This window comes from Astatotilapia calliptera, chromosome 8, assembly GCF_964374335.1.
Source record: "Astatotilapia calliptera chromosome 8, fAstCal68.1, whole genome shotgun sequence".
NCBI classification, from domain to species: Eukaryota; Metazoa; Chordata; class Actinopteri; order Cichliformes; family Cichlidae; genus Astatotilapia; species Astatotilapia calliptera.
Window position 1 is genome coordinate 31,062,800 of NC_137429.1, and position 15,427 is coordinate 31,078,226.

Below are 15,427 nucleotides of genomic sequence, written 5' to 3' on the forward strand. Positions count from 1 at the left end.
CATTAAAGAGTTATTGTATTGTATTAAGCACAAAATAACTTGTTTTGCCGCAGTACTCAGAAGCTGTTCAAAGTCAGAGAGAGTCAATATGACTTAAGGGGAACAGATTTCTTTAAGAAAAACAAGATGAGGACAAATATAAAGCAGAGATGTGTTTAGAGGAGTTAACCTGTGGAATAGTTATGACAGTGATTTAAAAAGGTGTAGTTCTATTTTTAAACATATTTTTAAACAAGGAAAATGAAGTATTTTAAAAATGTAAAAATATAGTATTAGAAAAATATATAAATCAAGAATGAAAAGACCAAAAAAACAAAACAAAAAAACCCTCTTGATTCTTTTGCTTTGATGTAGTTACTTCTCTAAGGTGGAAAGTTTTTTTTCTTGTTTGTTTGGTTGGTTTTTGCTTTGTTTTATTCTTTGCTTCGAGCCCTGTGTACAGGAGCTGCATGCAAAAAGATCTTTTGTTAAAGGGTTGGTGTAATAAGCAAATGCTTCAGCCAGTACCTTTTGATTAGCCTTGTCTCGTGCTTTCTTGCTTTGTGGCAGATCTTTGTTCTGTCTTCACTGAGATATTTGAATGCTAATCAATCAAATCAAATCAAATCAATCAAAATCAAATCATTGATTTATCAATAATCATGATCCAATACTACAAAGTACTGAATATAAATTTGAAAAGGGTCTACATAATAAACGCATGTAAAAATCCCGTGATTAGTTCGTTATCTCTAGAAACATGAGACATGTTGAGGACGTCATTGAGCCATTGAAATCGGCTGTGTTGGTTTTAAAGCACGGCGACTTTCTCCTCTGTGAACTTCAGATCTCTGTGAAGCTTGAACACATCTAATGGTAATGTCTTTGCTGCTGCCATTGGTTAAAACAAATAAATACAGTCAGATCTACTCCACGCCCTCATCTTTTGACTGTGACCCATCTCGTAGTGACTGCGCTCATGTTTCTGCCATTTTTTTCCACAACAGAATCAAACAAGAAGCCACAAACACTTTATTTCCCCAACAAACATTTTGGTCAAAAAACACTCGTAAGAGGCCAAATCATTTCATCAAACCTGCACACAAACATCTCTGATGTGTGCCAGGACAAGAACAGAAAAACACGACGGAAAGATTCATTAAAAAAAGTTTATTGTCATATTTCCAATCCCAACATCAAAGTTCCAGTAAACTGTAGGACAAATTCAGTAAAACAGACAGAGCACAGAGCTAACAGAAGCCAGCAAACACACAGACAGATACACTGATTCAGGATGTTGGAGAGACTGTTGCATCAGTGATCAGGCTCAACCACACTGACTCACGTGACTGATCCAACTAACGTGGACTCGGCTGAGGTTCAAACTGTTTCAAGAACAGCTCGGTGTGGCCGGTATTTCTGCAGAATTATATAACAATCTAACACAAACTAAGGTACGACTCAGTGCGAGTTGAACATACCGAGTCGTACCTCACACTGTTGCCCCATAAAGAAAATGAAGACTTCCCAAAAGCTACCTGGAGTCGGACGTTTCAATAAAGCAACAGTGGTCCAAACTGAAGAGAGGCTGCAACGAAACAGTGACCCAAAGCAAACGAGTCAAGAAGAGCGACCTGTGACGGCCTGAATGCTCTCCACACATTTTAAACACCCACAAACACCCAATTTGTTCTTGAAGCTTGAAAGAGAAAGGCAACATACGAGAGCTACAACATCTGAACAGAAACTACGCACACGGTTAAAACTGCTTAGTAACAATCCGGGCAGTTCATCATCTACCTGGGCCCGCATTCACAAAGCTCTCCTGCTCTAAAACCTCTAAAGTTTATCTCTTTAAAGTTTGGACTGAAACCTGGGAAGAAGTGAGAATAAACTGTGACAAGGTCTGAAAGAAGAAACACTTGGGAGTGGAGGAGACATGGCGTGAAGATGGAGCGCACACCTACGCTCGACAACATTCTGCACGTTCTTCCCTCGCAGGGGAACATGTATGCATTCGGTATCATCTGGGTTACTCACCTTTTTACACTTTAGAGCATTCAATAATAACTGAAGGACGACATGCCAGAGAGCAGTCTCGAAACGTTGGAACAGCTGCCGATTACCCGCCAGCGCCACGGGGAGTTTACTTCTTCCTGCGACGTGTACAGCGGCTGATGGACACGTGGATACACTGAGGACTCGTCTGCTTGTCCGTCTAACATTTGACTGCGTGCTTGTAGCCTATACAAACATCATACGATAAAGGCAGCGATTAACTAACTGTGCACGCATGCACATGGGTGCTGCACAGGTCCGATATTTACTGGGATAACATTTCTTGGGTTCTCATTCTAGATGCAGTGAGCTAGAGAAATGACAGTGAGCGCCACGCCACTAACACGTCACTAACACGTCACTAACACTCCAGTTACTGTGACAAACAAACATGAAGAATCGGTCAGCGTGAGAAACGGAGCGATTTACAAATAATCAGCTAGACGAGGTGATGGTGGGTAAGCATTAGAGAACTATCAGCCCTTTTCAGATGAGTGTGCAAGCTTACTTATGGCTTTTTAGATCATTGTACAGAGACGCACATCACATCAGATAATATTTAAAATTATATGCCTAAGAAAAGTTTAACAGTATGAAGAGGTCGGAGAATTTCACCATCCATCCTTCTCATTGTCACAAATTTATAATGAAACAGTACATCTCACACACACACACACACACACACACACACACACACACACTGAGGTAAGAGTAAGTTTTGTCCCTTCTTTGCTTTCAGGTCCTCGGTGAATGTTCCCAAATCTACGAGTCGTCTAACAGGACGGCTGCGATGGTTGTGATTACGAGCCGTGGTCGTAACAATCACTACGGTGGCTTCACTCTCTACATGGGTACCGTTTAAACGGGGACTGAAAACACTATTCACGTGAAAACATCAGATATGTAAAGAGCAGGCCTGAGTACCAGTTGCTGAAATAGCCCTCATAGAAATGCTGTCCAATCAGAAGCCGACCAACACCTTTGACACGGCACAAAAACGTCCGTTTTCTTCGTCCACAGAAACACAGAACGTCTCCACCATGGAAAGAGTTTGAATCGCTGTTTTTTCGGACGCGGCTTCAAGGCCTCCACACAGAAAGCTGCGTTTAGCACACATTAACATGTGTGTCACTGATTAAACGTCAGATGTCATTAGTTAAACATGCCAACGTGCTCTAAGGCTACGAGTTTGTTACAATGAACAGATCCGTGCACACCTCCAGATATCAGTCCCAGTTCACACACTGTGAGAACTTTATCAGCTTTAAGAAAACATGCTGTGTGACTGCCTACATGTATCTTACAGCCAGAGTGCTATTCAAACCCATGCTAAATGGCACAACTTGGTTTATAATTAGACAAAGGCACTGGTTAGACTTGAGTGTGATCAGACCTCCAGTTTGAAAAAGGTGTTGGGCTGGAGACTCCAGCTCATACAGCCAACATGTTGTTTGTGTCACTCACCGCGGTATCCTCTGTGTGACAGTACAGTGGCCATCAGATCTCTGAAATATGGACAACTGTTTTCTCTGATTTATAATTGATGAATGCAGAGTGTGGAGAAGCTGTGTTTGCGTGCAGCAGGAGCGTCTGTGATGAAGTTCACTCAGGGAGACGTTTCCATGGACGGGACAGAGCACATTTTGCTTGCTGATGGTTTAAAAATGGTAAATGGTCTGTATTTGTATAGCGCTTTACTTGGTCCTAAGGACCCCAAAGCGCTTTACACATCCAGTCATCCACCCATTCACACACACATTCACACACTGGTGATGGCAGCTACATTGTAGCCACAGCCACCCTGGGGCACTGACAGAGGCGAGGCTGCCGGACACTGGCGCCACCGGGCCCTCTGACCACCACCAGCAGACAACGGCTGTATTGTCCAAGGACACAACGACCGAGACTGTCGGAGCCGGGGCTCAAACCGGCAACCTTCCGATTACAAGGCGAACGCCCAACTCTTGAGCCACGATCGCCCACGATCGTTTAACATACATGCCAGGTGTACTTTTGATGAAAGTCAAGCTGAGCAGATGAGGAGGCACAAAGTGAAACAGAGACACATACAGTCCACATGAAAGACTCGCTGCTATTCGCTCACTTTGTGAAACACATGTGGCTGCTTTAAAGCTTGATGGCCCGAACCTGCATCCCAAACATGAACCCTGCCTGCAGGCTGGACTAGTGTCCTGTCATTAAATCCACCAGCCTGGAGGTGTGGAGATGCTAACAAGATGTTTTGGAAAGTAATTGTTATCACCCTTTAAATATGAATGAAAGTGGAAATTACCACAAATAAATTTGCACTGTTGAAGAGCTTTGGGTAAACAAACTGTTTCTTATTCAAATGGCATTAAAGTTCTCAGGGGTCTCAGGCCACTCTGTACATTTAAAACAACAACAAAATATCATAAAAAATAAAATCTGTCTGTGTTCATCTCATTGCTATAATATAAAACTCCATCTGAGAGAAGACAAACAACAAAATTCAAAGCAGTGAGCAGTTATAGTGATAGCACCTAAGTGCGCTGTGCTGTAAGGCAGCTCGGTTCAACGTCGTCACAGAGAAACAGATGAATTGGTAGAAATGTTTTAAACACGCCTCTTACAGTTTATTGTCAGGACTTCGAGGAAGACCAAGTAACCTCTGAGGGAAGAGATGCAACAAACCAATCGACATTCACAATTTAGAGTCGGTGCCAGCAAGCCCCACAACTACCCCACACTACAGGGTCACTTTACTAACGTTCAGTCTGCAGCTGCTCTCAGGTGTGTAGCATGTTACAGAAACAGCAGCTGTTGCAGGTTCAACCAAACACTGAAACAGCTGCGGCCCACAGACGCTGGCTCACACTGAGCCAACAGGGAGCTTTAGCCTCGTGAGACCCGAACTCTTCCACAGCAGCATTTTTAATTTCTCTTTGATATTTGGTCACATTGTTTTTACATTGATCGGGCCCCAAAGAATTACCAGATTTCTTTTTTTTTTTTACCTTATTTTTGTTTTTAAGAAACATGAGAGCCACATATGAGGATATTCGTTTAAAATGTTGATAGATTAGTAGCAGTATAATGTCCTCGTGAGTAGATATCAGGCTCCTGTACAGCACAGTTCAATATTTTGGTCTAGATAACCCAAAATGTGATGTCCACATATGTGGACGGCAGGTCCTAGGAGGGTAAACCTGTCCTCAAGCTTAGGCCACAGCTAAGCTCAGGAGCTAATTATAAATAGGTACCTTACTAGGAGACAAGTTTGTTTCCTTCTGGCTGTCCCTTTCTACTTTAAGCTATTACTCAAGATTTGGAATAAGTTACATCGTCTTTCTTTAAGTCTTGATTGGAAATCTTCTCATTTTTCTTGACAATAATAAAGAAAATCATCTCTGTAATACAGAAAAGAATACATTTGTTAACTATGCGTCACAGTAACCAGTACTGCCTGTGTACTGGGAGAGAGAGCTCCTCACAGTGATATTAAGGCCCTTTCAGACACGCAGTGAGGTGTAGCTGAACTTCTCCACAGTGAGATCAGTGTGTGAGACAGCTTCAGGCTTCCTGATTGGGAAATGCATCAGTCTAATCATACTGTAAAATAGAAACAGGCGAGCAACAACAAACAGGTCCAGGACACAGAGTCATTCCTCCAGCTGTGCCCGTGTGGATTCAGACGTTACTGTAAATGAGCCGGCCCTTAACATCACAATGCAACAGAAAAGTGAGTGCGTGTCTGAAAGGGACTTAAGCTGTGTGTTATCTGTGTCGTGCACGTCTCCTGATGCTCAGCGTGCGCATACAAAGGCAAAGCTTCTGCTGAGAACGACCCGTCTCAGTCTTTAATAAAAATCCAACTGAAGCAAACTGCCTCCAGACAGCAGCAGTGAGAAACTACAGGAAGCAGGAGAGGATCTAAAGCTTGTTGAATGGCAGTAACATTGACTTTACTTCTTTAAAAAGTCTTGGGCGAGTAGACAAGGATTCGACACCAGGTGTATTCTCATTTTGGACACAGCTAAAGAGAAACCTGAATAACAAAATGTGACGCAGATCTGCCCGACCACCTGGACTGGTTGCACTCCAGGTGGTTTTGCAGGCGTGAGTGTTTCCAGATGGAGATGACCTCGGGGTGTGCCGCAGGTGCGGGTGTCTGGTTTAGGACTGCTGGCTGTTCCACTGGTTGGCCATAGGCCTGCGGAGCAGCTCCTCCACATGACGAGCCACATCCATGGTGTCCTCGAGATCAAAGTCCCCATCGGGATCCAACATGCCGTCAGCCCTGACAGGACAGCAGCGAAGATGGTCAATGGAAAACAATGTTATAGCATCATCATGGATGGTTTACATTCCTGAATGAAGCAGTGACAACAAAGACACCCAAAACCAGTATTGATAGTTTGCATTGTTTACAAACTGTCTGGACTAGGCTGCAGCCTGTAATTCATTATTATCAGGAAGTCCTAAAAACTCCCTGAAAAGCCTTCAGCTGATCCAAAATGCTGCAGCAAGAGTCCTGACAGGGACTAGAAAGAGAGAGCAGATTTCTCCTGTTTTAGCTTCCTGTTAAATCCAGAATTCAAAATCCTGCTCCTCACATACAAGGTCTTAAATAATCAGGCCCCATCTTATCTTAATGACCTTGTAGTACCATATCACCCTATTAGAGCGCTCCGCTCTCGCTCTGCAGGCCTACTTGTTGTTCCTAGAGTATTTAAAAGTAGAATGGGAGGCAGAGCCTTCAGTTTTCAGGCCCCTCTTCTGTGGAACCAGCTTCCAGTTTCCACTCCTGCCTGAGTTATGCTGCATTATGCGTAGGCTGTTTCTTCTTCAGTCACCTTTTTCACTCACTACGTGGTTACATGCCACTCTGCGTTTAATCAACACCATTATTAATCACTGGCTCTTTTCCACAGCGTGTCTTTCTCCCGTCTTCCTGTAGATGGCGCTCCTCCCAGAGCCTGGTTCTGCCACACAGGTTGTTGGTTCAATCCCAGGCTGCTCCAGTCTGCATGTTGCAATATCTTTGGACATGATACTGAGCACCAGCTTTCCCCTGATGCATTTACTGAATGCCAATATTGATCATGTATAATATATCCATTACATATCTATTATAAATATTATTGTTTTAAATATCAGCATGATGATTTTTACCACAGAATTTTGTTGCATGAAGCAATGATCATGTGTACATGCTGTGCTGCCAAACCTCAGTGTTCTTGGTGAATCTGACTTAAGAACAAAACGTTTCCTGGATTTATGAAGGTTATGAAGTACTACTGCACAGCACAAATGTCAAAGGCATTCTGACTAATTTTGTGTTTTCACATGTTTATAAGAGTTTTATTAAACATATGCACACGTGCAAAAAGAAAGCTGCTTACATGGGAGGGTAGACGTTGAAGTTGTTGGGGTGGGTCACAGAGGGAGAAGCAGTCTGGTCCATGAATGCAGTAGCTCCTGCACTGGGTTCAGGGTTCGGGGTGGTGAATCTATCAGAGACATGCCACACTTCACTTTAGCCTACTGCAGCATTACTAAAAGAGCACATTTTACAATGATATTCGTTTTTATTTATATTACTAATATATTTATATTCAGGTTAATATTCAGATAATATTGAGTTGAGTGTTTATAAGTTTTGAGTGCAGATATCAACATTATTCTTATTTTGACTGCAAAAAAAGAGCGAGTGGAGAACGGAGAGAGAACAACATGGTTAAGAAACAGCTGCTGCACATCAACTCTCTTCCACCATCTTCCCAGCCAGCAAGCTAACGCCAAGCTAGAAAACCAGTGATGTTACTGGTGCAGTGTACATTTTCACCACTAGATGTCAGCAGACTACAATCCAGCTACTGTAGCTGCTGTTCACCTGTAGTGAGTGCAGGCTGTCAGTCAGCTGTCAGCATATATCCTATTTACTGTGGTGGACGCTGTTAATGTAAGAAGTTTGATACTGAGGTGAGCTGCTGAGGAAATCCTGAACTTCAGGTGTTGCTGTTCTTGCTTCTGTTGAACATGACAACCGTGCTCTAAGGTCACATTTTGCCGTTAATGCAACTTTTTTTGATCTAACATTGTTTGGCTTGGACACTTAAACAACAAACTCTCATACGAGGTGAATGTAATCAGTGTCTCGTTGCCAGCTGCCCAGCAACAGCAGGGACACATGTCTAAACTGGAGGTAATTAACAACAAGTAACGGTAACGGTATGAAGATGTTTCTGCACGGTTTCATGTGTTAGAGCCTCAGGTAGGCAGGAATAACACGGAGGTGTCAGTGAGCGAGGAGGCAGGTGAGGAAAACGGAGACATGATGTCATAACTATCACTGTGCAGAACTATAACTTATATTTAAACCTAGTTAAGTAACGTAATGCATTAAAGGAACGTTTAAGAAGATTAGTTTTACATTAAATTATAGTGTTAGCGATCTTTATAGCTGCTAGTAAAGTTATGACTAACACAGAAATACTCTGCTGGGTCGTAGCGTTTTCTGCTTGAAATTTTAATCCTGCTCAACAAAAATAAGGAAAACAAAAGGTGCAGATACAAAGCTTCACATGTGGGAGTGACAAACTGACACAAAGGTAGCAGATTTCCTGTGGCAGTTTGACACAGAGACACTTACTCTGGCACGACTTGTTTGATCTGTGGTTTCACATATCCATCAACTGCTTTTGCTGGTAAGAACAAAACAAAAGATAAAATAAAACAGTAGATATGTGTTATGGTAACAGTGAAGTGTCGATGTTAAAAATGAGCTGACACATACAAAGTGGGGGGGTGTAGTACTTGGCGAAGACTTCGTCTTTGGGCCGGTCAGGATACAGATACAGGAGATGGTTCAGGTCACTGATGCGGTCAGCCAGCGAGCGAATAGAGAAGTCCTTGGTTGTGTAAGGCAGCAGATTCCAGACCAGTCTCTCACCTACACAAAAGAACCGAGGATTGCAGTGATCGCATGCAAAAGGACGGACGCAGAGACAGCGTCTCATAATCATCAGTAGGCTTTGTGCCACGCTGAGTGTTTCTGTGTGGACATGTCACTCAAGGACAAGTTCACAGGCTGTGACTGACAGAAGAAGATCAACCTGTGTCTCCAGCAGAGCAAAAGCTTCATGTGGACTTTTTGAAAGTGTGTTTTGTGTGGCAGCAGTGCATTGTATATGTAACAGAGCCAGAAAGCAGAGCCACTGCGTACCTGATTTGTTGGGGTTTTCTGCCACCCAGGCGATGGTGATGCCTCCAATCTCAGAGTCGCTGAACCGCAGCAGGAAAGTGCCGTTGGGTTTGGACATCAGCATGTCCTGTGCCTGCTGCTTGTTTACAAAGCCCAGAATGGCCCTGCGGACACACACAGTTACACACTAAAACACCACCGGTGCACTGTCACAAGTGCACTGTGCTGCTCTCACCCCACCAGCTCTGCTACAGCACAAAGCTCGTTTAAAGCTGACAGTCGAGATCATTTTTCAATCTATCATACAAGACAAATCTTCATTCCAGATTCTCGCAGAAGGAACATAAATAAAAGTGATTACCCATCATTCCAGTGAGGCTTCAGGTGTTTCTTCATAAGCTCTACTACTCCATCAAACCACTGCCAGAAGGTGAAGTTGCGTCCAGGTAAGCTTTCCTGTGTAAAACACATTTCTTCAGTGGGTTCATATGCACACTGCTTATGACCTTTATGTTTCCAATGATATGATGCTGCTTCCTGATTGTCTCTGCAGCCTTAAAAAGGAAACCTCTCCAGTCTAAAACTATGGAAAAGTCCACTTTTACTTAGGAAGTAAGAGAACAAGTAGCAACCAGGTGCTGCTAATCAAATGTGCGTGATTAAGTGATGACCAGAAAGTGTGAGCACCTCGACAAAAGCAGAAGATTTGGACGTATGCTGGTCTAGAGCATCAGGGTGTGTGCTAATACAAACACAATCTTCCCAGGAGCGGATGTCCAATCAAATTCACACCAGGCCCAGACCACGCAAGAATCACAAAAACAAAACAAACCCAGAGCTACGTGTCCGTCAGCTTGTTGCTCCAACTCTTTTATTTACACGTAGTTTACACTGTAAATATACTTTTATTCTTTGATTTCGCTCGGTTGTGTTCTCATTCGTTTTGGCTTCTAAACAGAGAGTGTTTCACCTTGTGTGAGCACGTGTGCTGAAATTATAATAAAAATCCTCGTATCCTTGAATCATGATGATGGATTGAGGCAGCTTTTCACAAAAGCGCACGCACGCACACTTTAAAGCAGTGGTTCCCAAACCTTTTTTGCTGCGCCCCCCTTTCTTTTCAAGAAAAATGTTCGCGCCCCCCGCCTGCACGTGCGCACGCACACATCCTCCAACCACACGCGCCCATATTTTGCTCCATTGCGGTTTATTTCACACCTCAAACATGTAGTAAACAATTAAGCAAATAAAAGTAAACTGCAATAAATGACAGGTAGTAATAAAATAAACTACCAACTCTTTTACGCTGCGTCCGCACCTACACGGGTATTTTTGAACACGCAGCTGTTTCGTCCACGTAAACGATGTTTTGAATCACCGAAAATGGAGGTTTTTTTAAAAAAAATCCTTTTTTGCGTTTCCGTGTGGACGAGGAATACAGAGTTCATCACGCAACGTCAAAGGTATGCGCCTTTATTCACATCACGCTGTGGCCACGTTATTGTTTACAGGAGATGAACTGCAGAATGGCAGATAGAGACCAAATACTGTTAATCTGACTGTCTGCAGGTTTTACAAGCAGTTACTTCCATTTACAAAGGCAGTGTGATTATTTTACCTGTAGTTTTTTTCCTGAGTAATAATGTTCAACATTGCATCAATACATTTTTCAAAAAATGCCTCTCTGTGCAAAATGGGTTTAAAAACATAAACAGCTGTGGGATCCTGTTTGTCTGTGATTTGAACAATCGTGGCAGGATCAGCCTGATGTTATTTGTATCCCGCTGTAACTTTACTGTATAAAGTATAGTATAGTATGTATATCTCCAAAATGTCAGGAGTAGTTAGTCATTACAAGAAGTGTTTGTGAACTAAATCAAGAATGTGGGATCCTGTTTGTCCGTGATTTAAACAGCCCAGCGCTGCTCCCGACGCAGGGAAACCAACCCTGCAGGGAGACCTACCTCGGCACCTGTGCAGGTGAAATCAAAGGGCAGATTTGCTTCACCATATCTTCTAGTCTTTGGCTTAGAATGAAGTTGGTTTGGAAACATATTCAGCGATGCTTCATCTCCTGCTTTGCGTTTCTGTAGGCGCCCGTGCTAGCAGTGTCCAAGCGTTTTGTCCCCCCCCCCCCCCTTTTCATTCCGCGCCCCCCCTGCCATGGCTTTGCGCACCCCCCCCCCCCAGGGGGCGGGCCCCACACTTTGGGAAGGTCTGCTTTAAAGCATGCTGAAGTCTGTGCACAAACGAGGGTTGTCTGCAGACCCATGCATGCCATGACACGTGTGTTGCAACATGAAACTACAGATTACATTTATAATGACGTTAATTTATGCCCTTGGACAGAGTGGGGAACACCTGCATTTAACTGCTATTTTATACATATCGACACATCAGACACGTCAGAGTGCGCCGATGCCTGCAACCCATGTCCTCAGTGTCTCAAACAAATACGCCTTACTAAGGTCTGTGGCTGGGAAGTTACTACAAACTGCACTAAATTCTACGTAAAAACATTTCTTACTTTGTGCACATGGGAGATGTTAAGTAATTAGCACAGGTGGCTCTGTGCTGTGAGCACGGTGCCAGGATTCTGGCTCTGTGCTGCAACTCATTGTGAGTGTTCAGAGCCTCACAGTAATGCTGGGATTACGCCGTGCACACAGAATGACCTCAATGCTATCAAGGAAACTAAAGAGGACCTCACGAACCACGCTGACAAAAAAAACAAAAACAAAAAAACAAAAAACGGCCGACATACAAACAACCCTGACGAAAACTGAATCCTGTCTCAATGCGCTTTCTGAGCAGGTTGAGGAGACGGAGCGCAAACAAAGACGACATTAGAGACGCACATAACCGTGTCGATAAAATGGCTGCGAGAGAAGGAGATCGAATATGCGCTGATGTACCCAGCTCAGCTTCGCATCAGGCACCAGGGATCTATCAAAGTTTTCCCCACTCCTGCCGAAGCACAACGCTCTCTAAAAGATCTTCCGAGTCAGTAGACTAAAGTGATCTAATGTGATTTCAACAAAGCAATTCGCTCTTATAGGTACTCTCAGATGAGAAGCCCTCCACTGTTAACTTTGGGGGTGGGGGCGACATGAAGGAAGAAAAGACTACATCAATCATTGACATAGAAACTCTCCATCCTCTATTTTTCAGACGAATTGGAGATACAACTTATCCGGTATTAGATAACTAATAGAAATAATTGCTCGTTAGTCAGTTAAAATAATGTGTACGAATTCATAAAAGTACAGATTTTGTGAGCATTTATGATCATGATATCAACCCCCTACTAGATGAGTGTGATCACATCTTGATCAACCAGTTTATTTGTCTCTTATACAGTTATGTTCTATATCTGACTGTAAAATTCAGTGCTTAGCTGTAAATATTTCACTGAGAGTGGCTAAACCCATATGGAAACGATATATATAAATCTTATAACGTTTGTATCTGTCTTGTGTGAAACTTGTATGAAAAGCATATAAGAGTGAAAACAGATATAAGATCCCTTGAAAAATTATATAATGAAACTTGTATGTTTTGGATACTTACTAAAACAATATATGAAAGTAATGAGAAAGTGGCCACTTTCATGAGTAATCACCTAAGTTTTTACTATTTCTTTTCCATATGGGAAGTTTGAACCTTAGCAGCTGCCTGGGCCTCCACTACTGTCACCTACCTAATGTGGTTTTGTTACAGGGGTTTTATTTTAACGTTTTGGGGTTATGTTTGGTCTCTTACCAAACATTTTACTCACACAACTGTTCACACAGCTCCCTGGTCTAGGCCGTATCTTACTATTATACCCATGTGCAGAGCTTCACCACATTGAAACTCAGGAAAGCAGGAATGTGTTCAGAAATCCCCAGAGTTGAATACCATGACACTTACCCGTCCAGGATATTCATATAAAAAACTTAAATTACAGTTCATCTAACTTGTATATCTTGGAATATTAGAGGATCAATTCACCCATCAAGAGGAAGAAAATGCTGACATCCTTAAAGAGGCAGAGTGTAGATGTCGCTTTTATCCAGGAGAGTCACCTCACAGACGCTGAACATTTAAAATTACGTAGACCTGGGTGGGCAATGTTTTTTACTCGTCATATACTTCCAAAGCAAGAGGCGTCTCCCTGCTTATTAATAAACACCTGAACTTTCAACTAAACTCAGTTGAAAAGGACAAAAATGGCAGATTCTTACTTGTAGATTGTGAAATAAACAGAAATAAGATAACTTTGGTAAATATATATGGGCCCAACTACGACGACCCTTTATTCTTTAACAACTTAATTATGAAACTGGCTACAATTGAGGGCCAGTATATTGTGGGTGGAGACTTTAATTTGGTCCTAAATCCTTCTCTGGATCGGTCCTCACCCAAAACATCTTTATTATCCAAGGCAGCAACAGCACTGAACCAAGCTATGAAGGATATAGGCTAGAGCTGGGCGATAGAACGATAACGATATGTATCGCGATATAACTTTTACTTGATAGAGAAATTAAGCTATCGCGATAGACCTCGCTGCTCTTGTCCTCAAAAAAAAAAAAAAAAAAAAAAAAAGGTCAGCCAGTCCAAATTAAGTAGCGCAGAGCCGAACCAATCACAGCCGCAGCGTCACGTCGCGTGACTTGTTACGTACAGCACAAGTGCCAAGCCGCACGTGTGTTTGTTTGGGAAGCAGCCAGCGCGTAATGGAGGAAATGAGTGTGCCGACTAGAAAAATCAACCGAGCGTGACCGAAGAGAAAACAGATGATGGTTCCAATGCCGGAGAGATTGTCGAACGGAGAAGTTCCGTAGTGTGAAGGTATTTCAGCTATTTCAAGTCTGACGAAAAACAGAGTAGCGTGCACTGTAAATTGTGCCGAAAGCAAGTCTGGAAATACAATAAACTGGTGCATGCACACTGTGCGCCACGTTATTGTTTCAGTGAAATGAATTTCTACAATACTGTTAATTCTACTCTCTGCAGTGTTTAAATGCTTACATATACACACAGTTACTGTCCCTCCACACATACGACTCGGTTCTGCTTCTATGCCCCAGCTTTGTTTACTTTTTCCCACCGAGGCTTCTAGACTTCTGATTGGCCAACATTTCTGCACGGTTAGGAATCTAGCGCCACCTGCTGCTTTGGCATGTTCATAGCAGCGTTTTCCTTCATTTCTGCCTTTATGTGTGGACGGGATTATTTTTAAAACGGAAACGGAAAATCTCCGTTTTCAAAAATACCCGTGTACGTGTGGACGTAGCCTCAGTCTCTGACTGGAAGCGCTGATTCGTCATTCGGCTTTTGTCAGACTAAAGTAACTGTTACAACTGTTTGAAAAGCTCAGCTATACAACAAGGAGAGATTGAGAATTTCCTTTTAGTTCTCAGTTTATTTGATATTGACAAAAGTTAGTCAGTTTTGTCTGTTCTTCTGTAAAACAAACTAAGATTTATTTTTAGAATTAATATTTTGTTTCTAAGTGGAATTGACAATTTAGTCTGTTTCGTTTGTTCTATTTTGAAACTTAAACGCTTTAGCGGCTGCCTTTTGTGTAGTTTGCAATATTTGCCTTTATTTAGCTGAAAAAGTCTCGTGTTCCTTAAGTACATCTACCCTGTTGAACTTATTATGGGAAATAAATATTTAAATAAAAACAAGCTGCTGATTATTTCACATTTTACTTGTGAGCAACGGCACATTTAAATCTTACAAATATAGTTATTTGGCTGATATCGTGATAGATATCGTTATCGCCTGAAATGAAAAAAACATATCGTGATATGAAAAAATCTCATATCGCCCAGCTCTAATATAGGCATAACTGATGTGTGGCGAAACCTTCATCCAGGCCAGAGGGACTTCCTTTTTTCACCAGTACATAATACACGCTCTAGAATTGATGTTTCTTGTACCACAACATATGACGGCAACAGTGATAGATTGCTCCTACTTAGCAGCTACTTTTTCAGACCATAATCCCATCAAACTCTCCTGGGCTACCAACATGTCACAACCTGTAACCCACAGGTGGAGGTTTAAAAGTTACATGCTACGAGACTATTTCATATATGAACACTAATATTGAAATATTCCTAGATGCCAATTCAAATTCCTCTTCACATGCCAATATCTGGGAAGCTCTCAACGTCTATATGAGAGGTTTGGTTATGTCATACGGTGCCA

General features: G+C 42.4%; 1 protein-coding gene across 2 annotated transcripts in view; it reads right to left on the minus strand.

Annotated features, from left to right (window-relative positions):
• Positions 1-1,134: 1,134 nt before the first annotated feature.
• LOC113027743 (signal transducer and activator of transcription 5B-like) overlaps positions 1,135-15,427 on the minus strand; it is a 45,934-nt gene continuing 31,641 nt past the window's right edge. For both annotated transcript variants that reach the window (XM_026177501.2, XM_080305717.1), the window contains 6 exons: positions 9,585-9,679; positions 9,245-9,387; positions 8,816-8,971; positions 8,672-8,723; positions 7,422-7,529; positions 1,135-6,316 (listed from right to left, as the gene is read on the minus strand). In XM_026177501.2, the coding sequence (XP_026033286.1) occupies positions 6,193-6,316; positions 7,422-7,529; positions 8,672-8,723; positions 8,816-8,971; positions 9,245-9,387; positions 9,585-9,679 (678 nt within the window). In that variant the 3' untranslated portion in view covers positions 1,135-6,192. The remainder of the gene's footprint in view (positions 6,317-7,421; positions 7,530-8,671; positions 8,724-8,815; positions 8,972-9,244; positions 9,388-9,584; positions 9,680-15,427) is intronic.